This window comes from Vulpes vulpes, chromosome 8 (genome assembly GCF_048418805.1).
Source record: "Vulpes vulpes isolate BD-2025 chromosome 8, VulVul3, whole genome shotgun sequence".
Classification (NCBI taxonomy): Eukaryota; Metazoa; Chordata; class Mammalia; order Carnivora; family Canidae; genus Vulpes; species Vulpes vulpes.
This window is the reverse complement of record NC_132787.1, coordinates 87,855,876-87,871,181: the sequence shown is the minus strand read 5'-3', so window position 1 is coordinate 87,871,181 and position 15,306 is coordinate 87,855,876. Positions and strand designations below refer to the sequence as shown.

At 41.4% G+C, this 15,306-nt stretch overlaps 1 protein-coding gene across 14 annotated transcripts; it reads left to right on the top strand.

Moving 5' to 3' along the window:
- Positions 1-14: 14 nt before the first annotated feature.
- On the top strand, positions 15-15,053 carry YPEL5 (yippee like 5). 14 transcript variants are annotated; one of them, XM_072767392.1, is made up of 6 exons: positions 1,064-1,251; positions 2,768-2,999; positions 3,809-4,098; positions 4,978-5,104; positions 11,432-11,596; positions 13,132-15,053. In XM_072767392.1, the coding sequence occupies exons 5-6, from the start codon at positions 11,456-11,458 to the stop codon at positions 13,354-13,356; spliced, it is 366 nt and encodes a 121-aa protein (XP_072623493.1). In that variant the 5' UTR covers positions 1,064-1,251; positions 2,768-2,999; positions 3,809-4,098; positions 4,978-5,104; positions 11,432-11,455; the 3' UTR covers positions 13,357-15,053. The 14 variants fall into 14 exon arrangements, with proteins under 14 accessions (XP_072623486.1, XP_072623488.1, XP_072623487.1 ...); XM_072767387.1 differs by lacking the exons at positions 1,064-1,251; positions 3,809-4,098; positions 4,978-5,104 and adding exons at positions 53-154; positions 1,292-1,362; XM_072767386.1 differs by lacking the exons at positions 1,064-1,251; positions 3,809-4,098; positions 4,978-5,104 and adding exons at positions 53-154; positions 1,292-1,528.
- The last annotated feature ends 253 nt before the right edge of the window (positions 15,054-15,306 follow it).

Here is a 15,306-nt window from a genome sequence, read left to right as displayed (position 1 = left end):
GGCCGCGCCGAGTGATTGACGCGGAGGCCCAACCGGGGAGAGGCGGGGCCAAGGCCGGGGCCTGACTAAACCCGGAGACTCGGGCGGCTGAGGGGCTTCATCCCGGCCGAGGAGCTACAGCCGCTGGCGGCCGCGGGTCTCACAGCCGCTCCGGGTGAGTGCGGCGGGCGCGGGAGGGCCGAGCTCGGAGCCTGGGGGCGCCGGGGAGCCCTCCGGGGCCGGCGGCTTCGAGGCGCTCCGGGATCGGCCCGGGGCGCCGAGGGCGGGGGGGCCCGGGCAGGAAGTGCCTCTTCGTCGCCGCGCTGCCCCCGGGGTCCCCGCGCGGCCGCCCCGGGGGGCGGGGGGGGGCCGGGGCGCCGGGGCTGCGGCCGCCCGGCTGGTCGGTTTCCTCTTTGTGAGGCCCAGGCGCGGCGGCCGCCGTCGGCCCGCCCCCGCCGCGCAGCCGGGGCGACCCCTCGCGACCCCTCAGCCCGGCGGCCGCGCCCCCGCCGCGCACCCCGGGAGGCGCTTCCGCGGGCAGTTGGGCCGGCGGCGCCCCCCGCCCCGCGCCCGGCCCCGGCCCCGGCCCCGGCCGCCCCGCCCCCACGGGCCGCGTCCCCGCCGCCGTGTCGGGGGCGCGCCGGGGTTGGGCGCCGCCGCGAGGCCTGCCCGCCGCGGCCTCACCGCGCCCTCGCCGCGCCCCCGGCCGGGCGTCGAGGCCGAGCTCCGGGGCCGCGATCCCGCCGCGGCGCGCCCCGTCCTCCCAGGGTCACCGCCGCGGGCCGCCGGCTTTGTGTCTGCCGCGCCGGTGACCGCCGGCCGCCCGGGCCCCAGGGGCGGGCGCGGGGCCCCGCCGGGCCGGCGGAGGGTGGGGCGCGCCTGCGGGGCCGCCCCCGGGCGCGCCGGGACCCCGCGCCGCCGCCCGCTCAGCTGTTTCCGGCCGTGCCTGTGCTGCGGGAGGAGGCCGCGCGGCGCTCGGCTCGGCCCGGCCCCTCCCGATTGGCCCGCGGCGTCACGTGCCCGCAATCAGCTGGGGCCAGCTGGGGCGGCTCGGGCGGCCTCGCCGGCGGGGTGGGCGTGCGCCCGCCCGCCCGCCCGCCCGCCCGCACCCCCTTGACGCTGCCCGCCGTCCGGGTAGCCGCGCCGCGCACTGCGGGTTGGGAGCCGCTCGGGAGCCGCGAAGCGGAACTGCCCCCCGAAGATCTGTTGAGTCCTGACGCCTAGTAACCTCCCCTCCGAGGGAGAGCCCAGGAAGGTGGACGACAAGCTCATGTATTTTTAAACTTTTTTTTTTTTTCTCTTCTGTTTACAGAGCCCTGTCGGTAATCTGAGGATTTTTATTCCAGGTCTCCTTGACAGATGGAAAACCTGAAGCGACCTCAGGCTAGCTAACCTTCTGTTTTTGGAAAACTAGACTTGTTGGTGAAGTCACTGAGGGGGGGGGGGGCGTGTAATAGGATATTAGCTCACTTGGTCGTGGCCGTGTGTACAGTGTTGCCGCGGCGTTCCGACGCAGACGAACCGAAGTACACACCAAGTGTTCCCCAGGGTAAATATTTCTGCCAGATGTGAAGTGTCCCCGTGGATTCTTTTCCTAAAACTTTATTGCGTTATTTGTGCTGTGTTAGATAAGGGGCTTACTGAGAACTTTTCTGGAGAAGCCTGTGGCTTAGTGAAAAGTCCTAGGCAAATGAAGTCGAGTAACTGCGAACTTAATTGTTAGTAAAGTAGGAAATGAGCATCGCAGGAGTTGAAAAATAGGGCAGTGAAGAAGAAATAGGTAACTGTGAAGTGGATCGGGATTGCTTAGACCTACAAAATGGGAGAGCTTTTGGGCAGACAAGCCTAGGAGGAAAATCCGGCCTGGAGCATTTACAAAATAGAAGGTGGAATTTGGCACACAATGTATGCTTCCGCTTATATCTATCATCTTTCTGGGTATGTGCTGGAACACCAGGTAGAACGTGCCTCCTTGGAAAGGACTGATGCCTAACTTTATCATGCCCTCACCCAGCTCAGCGCCCAACAATACAGGCCTACTGGTTGATTTTAAGTTGATCCCTAGCAACTATCTTACCTATAGGAGAGGGAGATAATAAAATGTGCTCAAGTAGATTATTTAATTCTGTACAGGGGAACTTAGGAAATCAGATTTTGAGAAAACAGTTTTTCTAAAAAGGTTAGTAACATGTGACTTCTAAAAATAATATCTGGTTGGGTCATCAAGGACTTTTCTCTGGACTTTGCCTTTTGCTCTACTTAAGTGGTAGGAGAGAGAAAAAGGGTTAGAAACCATTAAAAGGGAAGGGAAATAAAGCCAAAATTAAGTCTAAAAAGAAGATATTAAATTAGACACTACCCTCCAACATAGGCCTAACATAGCCCTAAATTATGTGCATGAGATGTGAAAGCTAGTTCTAAATATATTCATGGATGTGAAGATAGTCCTAAGTACATTTGTGCCCAAAATACCATTTTAGGTTTTGGAGAGCCTAAATGGCTATATAAATCATTATCCATTTTTCTGGTAATCCGGTGTGCTAATACCTGGGTAATGCAGAAACTGAACCTTAGCTATGACATGAACTTGCTACTTGACACCTGAATTAGGAAACCAGACGGTTAATATTTACTCCAGTCCACCCAGTAAGGTTTTTTTGACTCATGGTATTTCATCATAACAAATGACAGATCTCGAATTTGTCTTGCCAATGGGTGTTTGGGGGAGATTACCAACTCGGATTGTTTAGCTGACTCACTGAGTTACATGATTACTCTTATTTTCTAGTGATGACTAAACAATAAGTATTATAGAAATGTAGTAAACCTGGAAAGCATTCAGCAACAACAAAGGCAATTATTTGAAGAACCAAAACAAAAATATAGAAGCTACTGCCCATTGAAGACCTGATTCCACAACCAGAACATCATTTGATACAGCAAAGGAAACTAGTCGGGTATTGCAAGAGAATTAACAAGAGGAAAACAGAGCTTTGTCTTGTCACTGAAACCTTGGCTTGGTAAATATTTTGTACAAAAATTGGTAAATTGGTTTTATGGATTGAACTCAATTTATTTTCTCCCTTGTAGGTTTTCAAGAGTTTAGTCACAAGTCAGTATGAAAATAGTTGATGAGAGAATAATAGCATTAAATGTTAATTATAGTAATCAACCCAGCACGATTAAAAGTCTTTAGGTTTTATGACTTCCTTTGTCTTGGAGAGAGGAGAGACTGAAAAACAGATAAACAAACATGCTTCAGCATGTTTTCATTTTACCAGAACCATTACAAAACACAGTCTTCTCTGGAAGGGCAGATTTCTTGAACCCTTTCTGACCTAGGCCTCTGCACGTTCAGTTCCCTGCTGTAGAGCGTCTTTGTGGGTTACATCTGCCAACCACCTCCTGGCATCAGAAAAGCCCTGCTCGCTTGTCCAGCAATAGGTAGTGAACCAGTATTATCTGTTCTGTGTTCTGCGGAAGTGCCCTGAGGAAACAATTGCTTTACAGAGGAAAAGTCTGTGAACAGGCGTTTTTCTCATCAGTGGATCCTTAGAGATGCAAATCAATACCTGCTATTCTCCCTGGTATTTTTAGGGCTGGACTGTGTGTTGGTTTATTTGGCCAATTCTACTTGCCAGGGTTGGATCCCAACTGGATTGTTAATTACAGGAAGGGCTAGAACTATGACACTGAGAATCTGAGATGCTTCAGAAGGTTTCTAGCTTTTGCTTGTTATTTCTGTCACCTCATTGCTTAGCTTTGCGGTAATTAACAGGAGGTGAAGCGGGTTAATTGTTTGTTTCATATTTTTTGTTTTCTTTAATAGGACGGGGAAGTTAAGATGGGGAACGTGGAAGAAGGAAATCTACTTTTATTGCATTTGTTTAATATTTGTGGTGTGCCAGGCACTATTCTCATAATGGATTATCTGCATTGAATTCTCACAACTCAGAGATGGATATTGTTGAAGAAGCAGAGGATACCTTATCCAGAGTTTACACAGCTTTAAAGGGCCAGAGCTGAGATTTGAACCCAGGCTGTCTGACTCCAGAATTCAAATATTTGGGCCACATTGTTTAAATCCTGGGGATAGGGAGAGAAGGAGGCAGCAGCTTGGTATATATTATTGATTTTTGTAATCTTTTTAGAGCTGATCTGATTATAGAAAGTTAAAGATTTTAGCTAGAAAAACCTGTGAAGAAAAGGGGAGCAGGATTAAATTGATCCTGTGCAAAATACTCCTGTTAATCCTTAAACCTGAGTGCCAACTAAGTTTACTTTTTTACTGAGAAAGACTGTCTACTTCCCCCCCCCCCCCCAAAGATTTTCTTTATTCATGAGAGAGACAGAGAGATAGGAAGAGGGAGAAGCAGGTTCCCTGCAGGAAGCCCGATGCAGGACTTGATCCCAGGACCTTGGGATCAGGCCCTGAGCCAGAGGCAGAAGCTCAACCACTGAGCCACCTAGGTGTCCCAACAGTCTACTTTCTAAGTGAAAAGCCCTTTTCACTATCAGAGATTTTTTTTTTTTTAAGATTTTAATTTATTTATTCACAAGAGATGGCGGGGGGGGGGGGGGGGAGACAGAGGCAGAGAGGCAGAGGGAGAAGCAGGCTGCAGGGAGCCAGATGCAGGCTTGATCCTGGATCCCAGGATCACGCCCTGAGCCTAAGGCAGATGCTCAACTGCTGAGCCACCCAGGCGTCCTTCAGAGAGTTTTTAACAGGGGTCAGCATACTTTGTGTCAGGGGCCAGATAGTGAATTTTGTGAATTTAACAAGCCCTAAGATTTCAGCCACAACTATTCAAACTCTGCCATGGCAGTGAGAGAGCTGTCCAGTATAAACAAATGGGTGTGGTTATGTCCCAATAAAACTTTATCAATGGACACTGAAATTTGAATTTCATGTAGTTCTTATGTGTTACTAATAATCTTTTATTTATTTATTTTTTTTTACTAATAATCTTTTGATGTCTTTTTTCCTACCATTTAAAGGCATAAAAACCATTCTTAGCTTGTGGGTCATACAAAAATCAGTGGTGAGCTGAAATTTTGTCCACAGGCCTTAGTTGGCTGACCCCTCCTTTTAAGGAAAATATATAGCAATGAACCAAAGAACAAGGTACCTTATTTGTCATTGATTTTGTGTGTGTGTGTGTGTGTGTGTATACATGTATGTCTATGTGATATGTATATGTGTTTGCATATATATTAGCTGTGAACAAGTAGAATTTGAAATTAAAAACAATAGTGTCTAGCATCCCCCAAAAATGAAATACTTAGGTATAAGTCTAACAATGTTACAAGATCTATATGAAGAAAATAAACTCTGAATGAAATCAAGAATGAAATGTAGTCTTCATGTTCATGGGTAGATATTGTCAAGATACCAGTTCTTCCCAGCTTTAGATTCAATGCAGCACCAATCAAAATCCTAATAAGTTACTTTATGAATATCAACAAGCTGATTCTAAAGTTTCTATAGAGAGGTGAAAGAATAGCCAATACAATATTGAAGGAGAAAAATAAAGTCAGAAGACTGACCACCTGACTTTAAGACTTAATATAAAGGTTCAGTAATCAAGGCAATATGATATTGACCAAAGAATAGACAAATAGATCAATGGAACAGAATAGAGAACTCAGAAATAGATCCACATAATTATCATCAGCTGATATTTGACAGAGGTGCAAAGGCAATACAGTAGAACTGAAATAGTATTTTCAATAAGCGGTGCTAAAACAACTGGACCTCCACATCAAGAAAAATCTAGACACAGACCTTATACCTCATTCACAAAAATTAACTCAAAATCACAGACCTACCTGTAAAATGCAAAATTATAAAACTAGAAAATAACATAAGAAAAAATCTAGATGACATTGTATATGGCAGTGACTTTCTAAATACAACACCAAAGGCATGACCCGTGAAAGAGAGAATTGGTAAGATGGACTTCATTGAAATTAAAAACCTCTGTGCAAAAGACAGAGAACATATTTGCAAAGCCATCTGATAAAGTTCTTATCCAATATATCCAAAGAACTCTTAAAAAACGCAACATAATGGCAAAATAGCATATGAAAAGATGGCAAATAGCATATGATAAGATGCTCCATATCAGATGTTCCATATCAGATGCCATTACGGAAATGTAAACTAAAACAATGAGATACCACTGCACACCCACCTATTGAAATGGCCAAAATCCTGAATACTGACAGCACCAAATGCTCAAGATGATGTATAGAGTAACAGGAACTTTCATTCCTTATTGGTGAGAATGTGAATTGCTACAGCCACTTTGGAAGATGTAGTAGTTTCTTAAAAAACCAAACCTAGCTTATGATCCAGTAATGTACTCCTTGGTATTTACCCAAAGGAACTGAAAACTTCTACCCATTCAAAAACCTGCCTTTTATGAATTTATGAAAGAAAAATCTTGTTTTTATACTGTAAACCTAAACTTAAAAAAAAAAAAAAAACCTTAAATCTCAATTAAAATGTAGTCCACATTGTCTGATTTTTGAAATAGTTGACCTAGAACACAGGTTTGAACTGCATGGGTCAGCTTATACATGAATTTTTTCGATAAATATAGTACTGTGGATGTGTTTATTCATAAAGTTTTCTGTTCTAGCTTTATTATAAGAATACTGTAATGCATTCAACATACAAAAGGTGTTATTTGACACATTTATTTTGTCAGTATGTCAGTATGTCACTCGGGTCAACCATAGGCTATTAAGTTTTGGGGGGAGTCAATGGTTATATGCAGATTTTTGACTGCAAGGTTGGGGGCGTGGTTGGCATCCCTAACCTCACCCCCCACATTGTTCAAGCATCATCTGAAATACATTCCTGGAGATACTGTATTTCATGGATTATTCAAAGCAAAACTTTTTCCCTCTTACATATTCTGTAAATCCTGTAAATTTTTAAAAGATTGTACTAAAAGGTAGATGTTCAAAAATGTGATTGCTTCACCAGAGTCTCCTATTAAAATAGAAATTTAAAGTTCTAGGTAGCTAAGTGTACTATTGAAGGGGAGGGAAACTGAAACAATTACTAAAATGTGATCTTTAGATCATCTGTGAATTTCACTTATATTTTTAACTTTAGGCCTTCAGTTTCCATTAATTTCAGATAAACTGGTAATAGGCTCCTAGTAAACAATCACGTTTGGTATTTATTTGAAGCTTTTAAGGATTTTAATAATCTGGAACCAAGAAAAGTTAGTACGAAAGAGGCCTTATTTATAAAACCTGGGAAATGATACTTACTAGAATTAAGATTATTAAATGACTGGGTTTTGCTTGAAATGTTAAAAAGGAAGAAAGCATCTTAAAGCTTTAGCTATAATGAGTTTAGCCCTAGTTTTGGTTAGAAACTTGAACGTCAGCACTGACAGATCCCAAAGCATTCATTTTATTACTGAGAGACACAGTAAGGTACCTCTAGGAACAAGAGAGAGCATTAGTCATCTGTAAAGGCAGCTCAGTTTTAAGGTGTTTTTAAAATATGTGACTGAAGAGATCTGGATGTCTACTAAGTCTAACATATCTGGGAAATATTTTGGATCTAAAAACAAAAATAGAAAATAGATCGCTGGTTGCCTGTGACTGTAGAGGGCTTTGTGGGAATTTGGGGGAGGTGATAGAAATATTCTAAAGCTGGATTCTGGTGATATAAAGTGGCACAACCTTATAAATCTAAAAATTATTCAACTGTATACTTACAGTAGCTAAACTTTATGGTATATAAATTATTCCTTTAAAAAGTCTGGGGACTTTTTTATTAATAGAATGAGCTATACTCTGTCAGAAAAAAAGTTTCAAAGTTTGTAGAGGAGTGGTCTTAGAGAGCTCTTAGAGATGGTGGGGTGCCTGGGTGGCTCAATCGGTTTGGGCTCAGGTGTGTTCTCAGTTGTGAGATCAAGCCCTGAGTCGGTTCCATGCTAGGCATGGAGACTGCTTGGATTCTCTCTCTGCCCTTTAAAAAAAAGAAAGAAAAAGCACATGCCTTTGACCTTATTTTTAGCGCTATTCAGTTTAACACAAATGTAGGGACACCTTGTGAATGTGCGTTGCATTTAATACACATTCTCTGCCCACAAGAGGTTTATCTGGAAAGGATGAGAATTTGAATTAAGACATTGACAGGGAAGGAGGAAAGACCTCTGAAAATGGATTTAGGAAGTATTGTTTTGCAATTTCTGTGAGAGGTTGCCAAGTTTTACTAGTTTAGGAGAGTGTGTAATTCGAACTGGCGATCAACCAGGAAAGGAAATGTAGGAAGGAACAGCATAGAGGCAGAAAGGGTACATGATAAATCTGAGGGAGAAAGACCATGAATCTAGTAACCCTGTAGTCACTATAGAATGAGTAGAGGGAAAAGAACTGGAGCAAGGTTTTATTCAGGCCCCGTCACATAGACTTTATTTCTTCCTCTACAAAAGTAGGGTGACCCTTGAAAAACTGTCAAGATTAAATGTGGTATATGAAGTACCAAATGCAGTGTCCCGTACAGTGTAGACACTAAATAATTACTAGGTCTAAGGCAGAGTTCAGTATATCCTCCAGATCCAAAGAAACCTGATTCAGAAGCTACGTCTTAGCTTTTTAATGACCTTCCTCCTTAAATAATAAAGTGGCATTCTGATTGATATCAGCCTCTTGAGAATTTGGATAATGTGAGTCAGTAGTAGGTTGAGTTTCTAGCCCTGCAAAACTAAGGCTTAACACCTAGAACCCAGTGACCTTGCAGAGATTTTTCCACTTCCTAAAGACCAGACCTCTGACAGGGATGTTTTGCTTGCTTTTTCTAGATTCCATGGTATTCTAGCCTATCTTTTTTGGCAAATAACTAATTTTACAGTTTTATATACATATATAGTACTCTATAAATGGAAACCACAACTAGGAATAGTGATTCTGCACAGATATTTTTGGTCTTGGGAATGAGTCATATAATTGAATCCAGTAAAAATACTTGGGTAAATGTAAAAAATAGACTGAATTTGAAGCGAGAAAGAGAAAGCATATTAAATCTGTTTACCCCATTTAGGAATAAAGAGCTTACTTGTATCCAGTAGCAAATGGTCACAGCTATATTGTAATTTTGAGTCAAAGATAGAATGATGCAGGCAGAGGGTACAGGGAGAGTTCATTTTGAAGTCCAGTAGTATGTTTTCCACAGCAGCATTGTCTGCCGTGGCCAGTTCAAAGACCTCTAGTTATTCCTGCATTATGGTTGAAGTTATGATACAAACTTTTTGAAGGAAAATTGGTTTTAAAGTAATGAGTCCCAGAAGCCCAAGCAGGAGGCTGAATCACTGCACTTTCCTGGTTTTCAGAGAAATACAGAATCTGAGGACTGCATCTTGAGAGGTGAGACTGTAAAACCTTGCTGTTGATTACTTTCCGTAGTTGACGAGCAGTAAGAAACATGACCCAGATCACCTGTTTACAGGTGTTGTATGCTGTGGTTATATGAAGAGTCATAAACTCAAGTGTCTTACAAGGTGGAAGATAATTATGTGATGCAGAGTGTGGTGACTGAGCAGACCCAGTGTGACCTTGGCGGAGTCCTAGCTACCACTCACCTCCAGTCATTGTTGCCATATGAGAACACGTGACCCGTGGGCCAAATCTCTCCATTGTTTAAAAAAAAAGAAAGGCTCTTCAACGAATTCTCTCATGTTTAATGGTGGCCCACATGTTTTTTATTAATAAAAAACCATGGGCCAAATTAATATGTTTTGTAACAGAAGAGTGGTTTTGTTGATTGCTGTCTCCCTGTGCCACCAAATGAGTTCAGCCTGCAGGCCTAAAATTTGCAATCTCTGACCTTTAACAAATACTGTGCTCTTAAGCATCTGAAAAACCAGAATGCTATCATTTTAAAGTCTAGGAAACAGAACTCTTAACCTTTTGTCATTTTGCAGAAATGTAATCAAAAAGCTTAATATCATTTCTTAAGTCTTGTTTTCTCCTAGGTTTTATTCATTGACATGTTTGTTAATGTGCAATGGTTTTCCTTTCAATAGCCACAAATTTTAATTGTATTTACCATTTGTTTTTCATTCTCATTGAACTTCCATATTGGAATGTTTAATGAAAGTCATAATGATCTTTGTGATAATGACTTTTCTGGTATTAGAACTGCCTAACAACTTATTAGAACTGCCTAACAAACAAAAAAAAAGAACTGCCTAACAACTAAGACAGTTCACAGATGTATGAAGGAATGATGAAATTTCCTTTTTAATTTGTAATGAAATTTTCCCAAATTTAAAATGACAGTGGATTCTTATTACAGACATAGATTGTAGGGTTTTTTTTTTTTTTTCATAGTGGCAGCTATATCAGCTCTGCATGCCGTTTTAAGGATATGTGATATAAATATTTGAAACTCAGGGCTAATACTATACCAGGAATAAATTTTTTTTTTAATGAGAACTATAGTATATTCTTGACTATCTACATCTCTAAAAAGCAGTGTTTAAGAGGATTAATTGCTGTGAATTCTAGGAGTTGCACATATTAACTCTTTTGAAATACTGAAGTGATTATCCTTGTTTCAGAATTTGGTTTCAAAGCTTCTTTTTTCAGTGTTTCAGCACTTCCATGATTTATTAAATCAGTATGATTTCTGAAATATAAGTTATGTAATAATGGCTTATCTTTCCCTTTTCTGTGCTTGTTTTCCTAGTCTTATACCAGGGTAATGGGAGAATTTGGGCTTTCGGGTGGGTAAACTGCATTCCAGTCATGATTGTCTGTACTTGAAAGCGGTGTGACCTTTGATCAGTTTAATAACTTTGGATAATTTATGAAATGGGGGTGATAACCTCACCGAGTTGTTGTGACAGTTTTGAAGTGAGAAAGGCACCGAGTTCAGTGCTACCAATGCCCCTAAGTAGTTGGGAGTGTACCTGATGACCAGAGCTGTGTGCTCCTAACCACAACTACCCTCTTCTTATTTTCTGATTGCCCCTTTTTCTACTCTTGTGATCATACCACGCATGCCCCACAAGTCTTTCCTCAAATTAATATGCTCAGAATGTATACTTAACACTTTGGTGAAGCCTTTTTTCTCCCATCTCTGCCTGTGCTTCTCATTATTTGGTTTCTGATTCTGTATTTTCTTCCTGCGTTTTTCACACCAACCAAAAGAGAAGTGATATTGTTCTGGCCTTGCCTAAACATGTTTGCTTCCTTGGCTCACTGCTTCTAAACAGCTCTTAGCTTGATATGCCTGTTTATTTGTTCAGTGCATGAACCTTGGATCCTTTAGTATAGAGTGAGCTACTTCCTAAATGGAGTCCCAAAGCTGAAATCGCATATATTTTGTTTATATATAGTTGTCTATTATCCCCACCAAGTAAATACCAACAATTTTTTTCTTAATCATAATGCTTTCTTGTCCTTTTCTGTTTGCTTCTAGGTTTTTAGAACTTCAGCTAAAAAAATGGGCAGAATTTTCCTTGATCATATCGGTGGTACCCGTCTGTTTTCTTGTGCAAACTGTGACACAATCCTGACCAACCGCTCAGAACTCATCTCTACTCGGTTCACAGGCGCCACTGGCAGAGCATTTCTTTTTAACAAGGTTGGTGGGAAAACCAGTTGCATTTCCCTAGTGGGTTCAGTGGATATGTTTGACAGCAGTACCAGAATATCCCTCAGAGCTTGAAGATACCAGAAAGAGTCAGAAGGGGAGCTACAATCTGCATGTAGAAATGGGATCTCAGGAAGACATTACTAGAATGTGATTTTTCTCTTTTTTCTTTTCTTTCTTTCTCTTTTTTTTTTTTTTACTGTGGAAGTTTAAAGACTGTGTTACAATAAGTAGGGTAGTCTCTATTGCTTCAGAACATTTAGAATAATTTAGTAGTGATTTCACAGACTATGGAAGAAGGGGCAGAAATACCCCTCTTCCCATATCACTGATTTATCCTTTTAGGGAGATAGCTGCATTAAGCTTTCATAGCTTGACAGTGCAAGTGAATAAAGATCATCTAACCAACTTCCCTTGCTCTAATTTATGTTCACCAATCATCCTGATTATGTTGTGGTTTATTGCATGCCAACAGGAAAAGTGTTTCCTGATTTACAAATTAATGACTAGTCTGCCTGCCTCTCTAATTTCTGGCTTGCTTTTAAAATTGGTTGATGTGATTCTGCCTCCTGGAGTCTAATGTGTACTAGTAGAGTTGAATTTCCCAATCTTTTAGGCTGAGAGACAACTAGTCTAGGATACTGCTCTTAAAAGTTCAGCTAAACTTCCCCAGTGAACAACCCCTTTTTTCCATTTAGAAATCAGCTTGTTTCTCAAAGAATTGATAGTGTATACCTATTGATCTTTCTTTACGTATAGAGCAGGAATTGGTACACTATGGCAGGCCAGCTACCCTTTGTTGTAAATGAAGTTTAATAAAGCACAGCATGCTTACTCATTTATGTATTGCCTATGGCTGCTTTTGTGCTACAATATTAGAGCTAAATATAAATAGTTAAAGATTATATAGCCCTCGAAGCCAGAAATACTATCTGGCCCTTTACAGAAATGTAAAGCTTAGAGGATCGTTGGACATTCAGAATTCAGAATCATTGGAAATTTTTCACAGATTATTTGACCTCAGTTGAAAACTGTATATCACAATTTAGTAGGCCTAGTGTGACCTAGCTGGTTTATATATAAAATATATTTCCAGAAACAAATTTGGCAAACTTTTTTTTTGTGGAATACCTATTGTATACCAGGTTCTCTTTCATTGGTAGCCTTATTTGAACTCCTCATTGAATGGTGAATAACAGTTGGACCCAAATCAACATTTTATGGTGCCAGGTTGAGGACTCTTCACTGCAACAGAAATGTAACTAGTGTGTGTAAAGAGTGTGGCTTGGACCAGTACATGCATGGTACAGTAGTGCAAGATTGTATTAGATGACAGTGCAGTACAATTTCCAGATGTTTGCCTCTCTGGGCAGCTTCCTAAAATAGCTCTGGGGAAGGGTATGGTAGGTTTGACTAAAGTGACCACTGCTCTTTGCCTTTCTGACATTGCAACAACCAAAACAATATGTACTTTTTTGGCACAGAACTTACAGGGCTTGGCAATTTTGTGTTCTTATGTTTCTTAGGTAGTTAACCTGCAATACAGTGAAGTTCAAGACCGGGTCATGCTCACTGGCCGCCACATGGTTCGAGATGTGAGCTGCAAGAACTGCAATAGCAAACTCGGATGGATCTATGAGTTTGCCACTGAAGACAGCCAGCGCTATAAGGAAGGCCGTGTGATCCTGGAACGCGCTCTAGTACGAGAGAGTGAGGGCTTCGAGGAGCATGTACCATCTGATAACTCTTGAAGAAAAAGAGATAACTCCATCTTTTCCCAGGTCTCCTTCACTGAAAACAAAAATCTACTTACATACACTGTCACCTTAGCATCAGGGTCGGATTCATGAACTGCGGAACAAGAGGTTGTGAGAATCTAAGATGGAACCTTTCTTTCTTTCTTTTCTTTTTTTTTTTTTTATTTCCAATTTTCCATCCAGCAGCAGTGTGTAGAGAGAGTATTATGCAGATGCCGTTAATTTTTTTTTTTCCCTGTGTTTACATCTTGAGGCAGAATAGTCTGTCTGCAGCTACCTGATGGGCTATGTGAGGGGAAAAAAAATCTGGGCTATCGGAGTGAAAAAGTGTGTTTTGTGTAAATTTTGAAAGGAAAATGTGTCAAGAGCATGGTTTTTAAACTTACTTGGGCTTCGTTTAAAACATTTTTTTTTTAAACCCAGTTATTTCACTTGACTTGCTAGCTTCAGGGAAGAGGTCCAGATTTGCGACCAGCGCTAAAGGTTCAGTGTTAGATGGCTTGTGCTGGCCGCTGTGCCATGTTCTTGTCAGAGATGAACCGTGGCACCAGAGCCCATCCTTCCTTGTCAGTCTTGACCCACAGACGTCACCATTCCTAGTTATTTGTCACCATATAATCGGTGTTGATTGGAAACTTTACCTGAAATGGGGCAGAACTGCTTGGTTGTCTTTTCCATGTAACTTAAGCATAGTAATATAAATAAAGTAATAGTTGGATGTTTTTGGTCCTGTGTTGCTTTTAAAAACACCTTTTAAAAGAAAAGTGGAGTATTTGATAAGTAATTTTCATGATAGTGTTTCTTTTCCTCTCTTGAGCTAAATTGACTGTGTATAAGAGATTACTTTGTTTAAATTAAAGCATACTGTTTAAATCCATAGTACCGTGTTTAGAAAAGAGTTGAACAGAATGCCAGTGTGCGTTCATGCAGAAAGCCTCTCATCTGCATCTGTTTTAAACGAAGGGGAAATTGAAGGAGGCTATCTAAAAATAATGCTTTGCAAAGCGTTTTCAGCCTCTCAGTTTTGTGTTGATTTTGACAAGTCTGTAGAACCTAATAGTTTCATCAAAGGGCTAGATCTGTCATTAGCATTGTTTTCTCAGATCTTCCCTCCGAAGTTCGGCTATTGAAATTAAAACTGTACTTGGTCCCTTCAGGGATCAAATTTGACTCAGGGTGTTATTTTAGCCCCAAACTTACAACATTATGAAGTATTAAAATATAAATGTTTCTTTATCCAATCTATTTCTAGATATTCTAGTATTTGTTTCTGATGGAATAAATGACATTAAAATTGGCTCATTATTTAAATGTGTGAATGGATGTTTGAGTGCTCAATCTCTAGGTCTTTGTCTAGAAAGGATGTTTGCCTCAACTAGCAAAATCTTTTTGTCATTGGTATTAGAAGTGACTTCTGAGTACAGTTAAGATTAAGTTTCTCCTCTTTGCCTTCGGCTCTTGGTTAGAGGCACAGGTCTCTGATTAAGTAGGTGTATAATATTGCATTTGAGATAAGTGGACACGAATGAGCTTTCCTTTACCATGGAATAAATCTTCAAGCTTTAAGAAACAGCTTTCATTCCCATTCATTTTCCATACTGGCCTTTGATGATATGCAGATCCCTGGTAGCATGCCTTACCTGCAGCACTATGTGCATTTGCTGTCACAATAAAGTATATTTTGTCTTGCATTGGTGCAATACTACTTATTTTCCACTGACCCTGGTCTAGTAATCATCTTGTCTTAGTTTTAACGTAAACACAGGTCATATCTTTGAGTAGCTATGGCTTTCTTGACTTAGCACTGATGAGGTGACATTCTGGCTTAGTTAACTTGACCAGATCTACACCAGGAGATAACTGAATTCACCAGTAGTAACTTCTTTGTGATGATTTTGCCTCAGACACTGACAAATGACAGTTTAGTATATATGAACAAAAGAA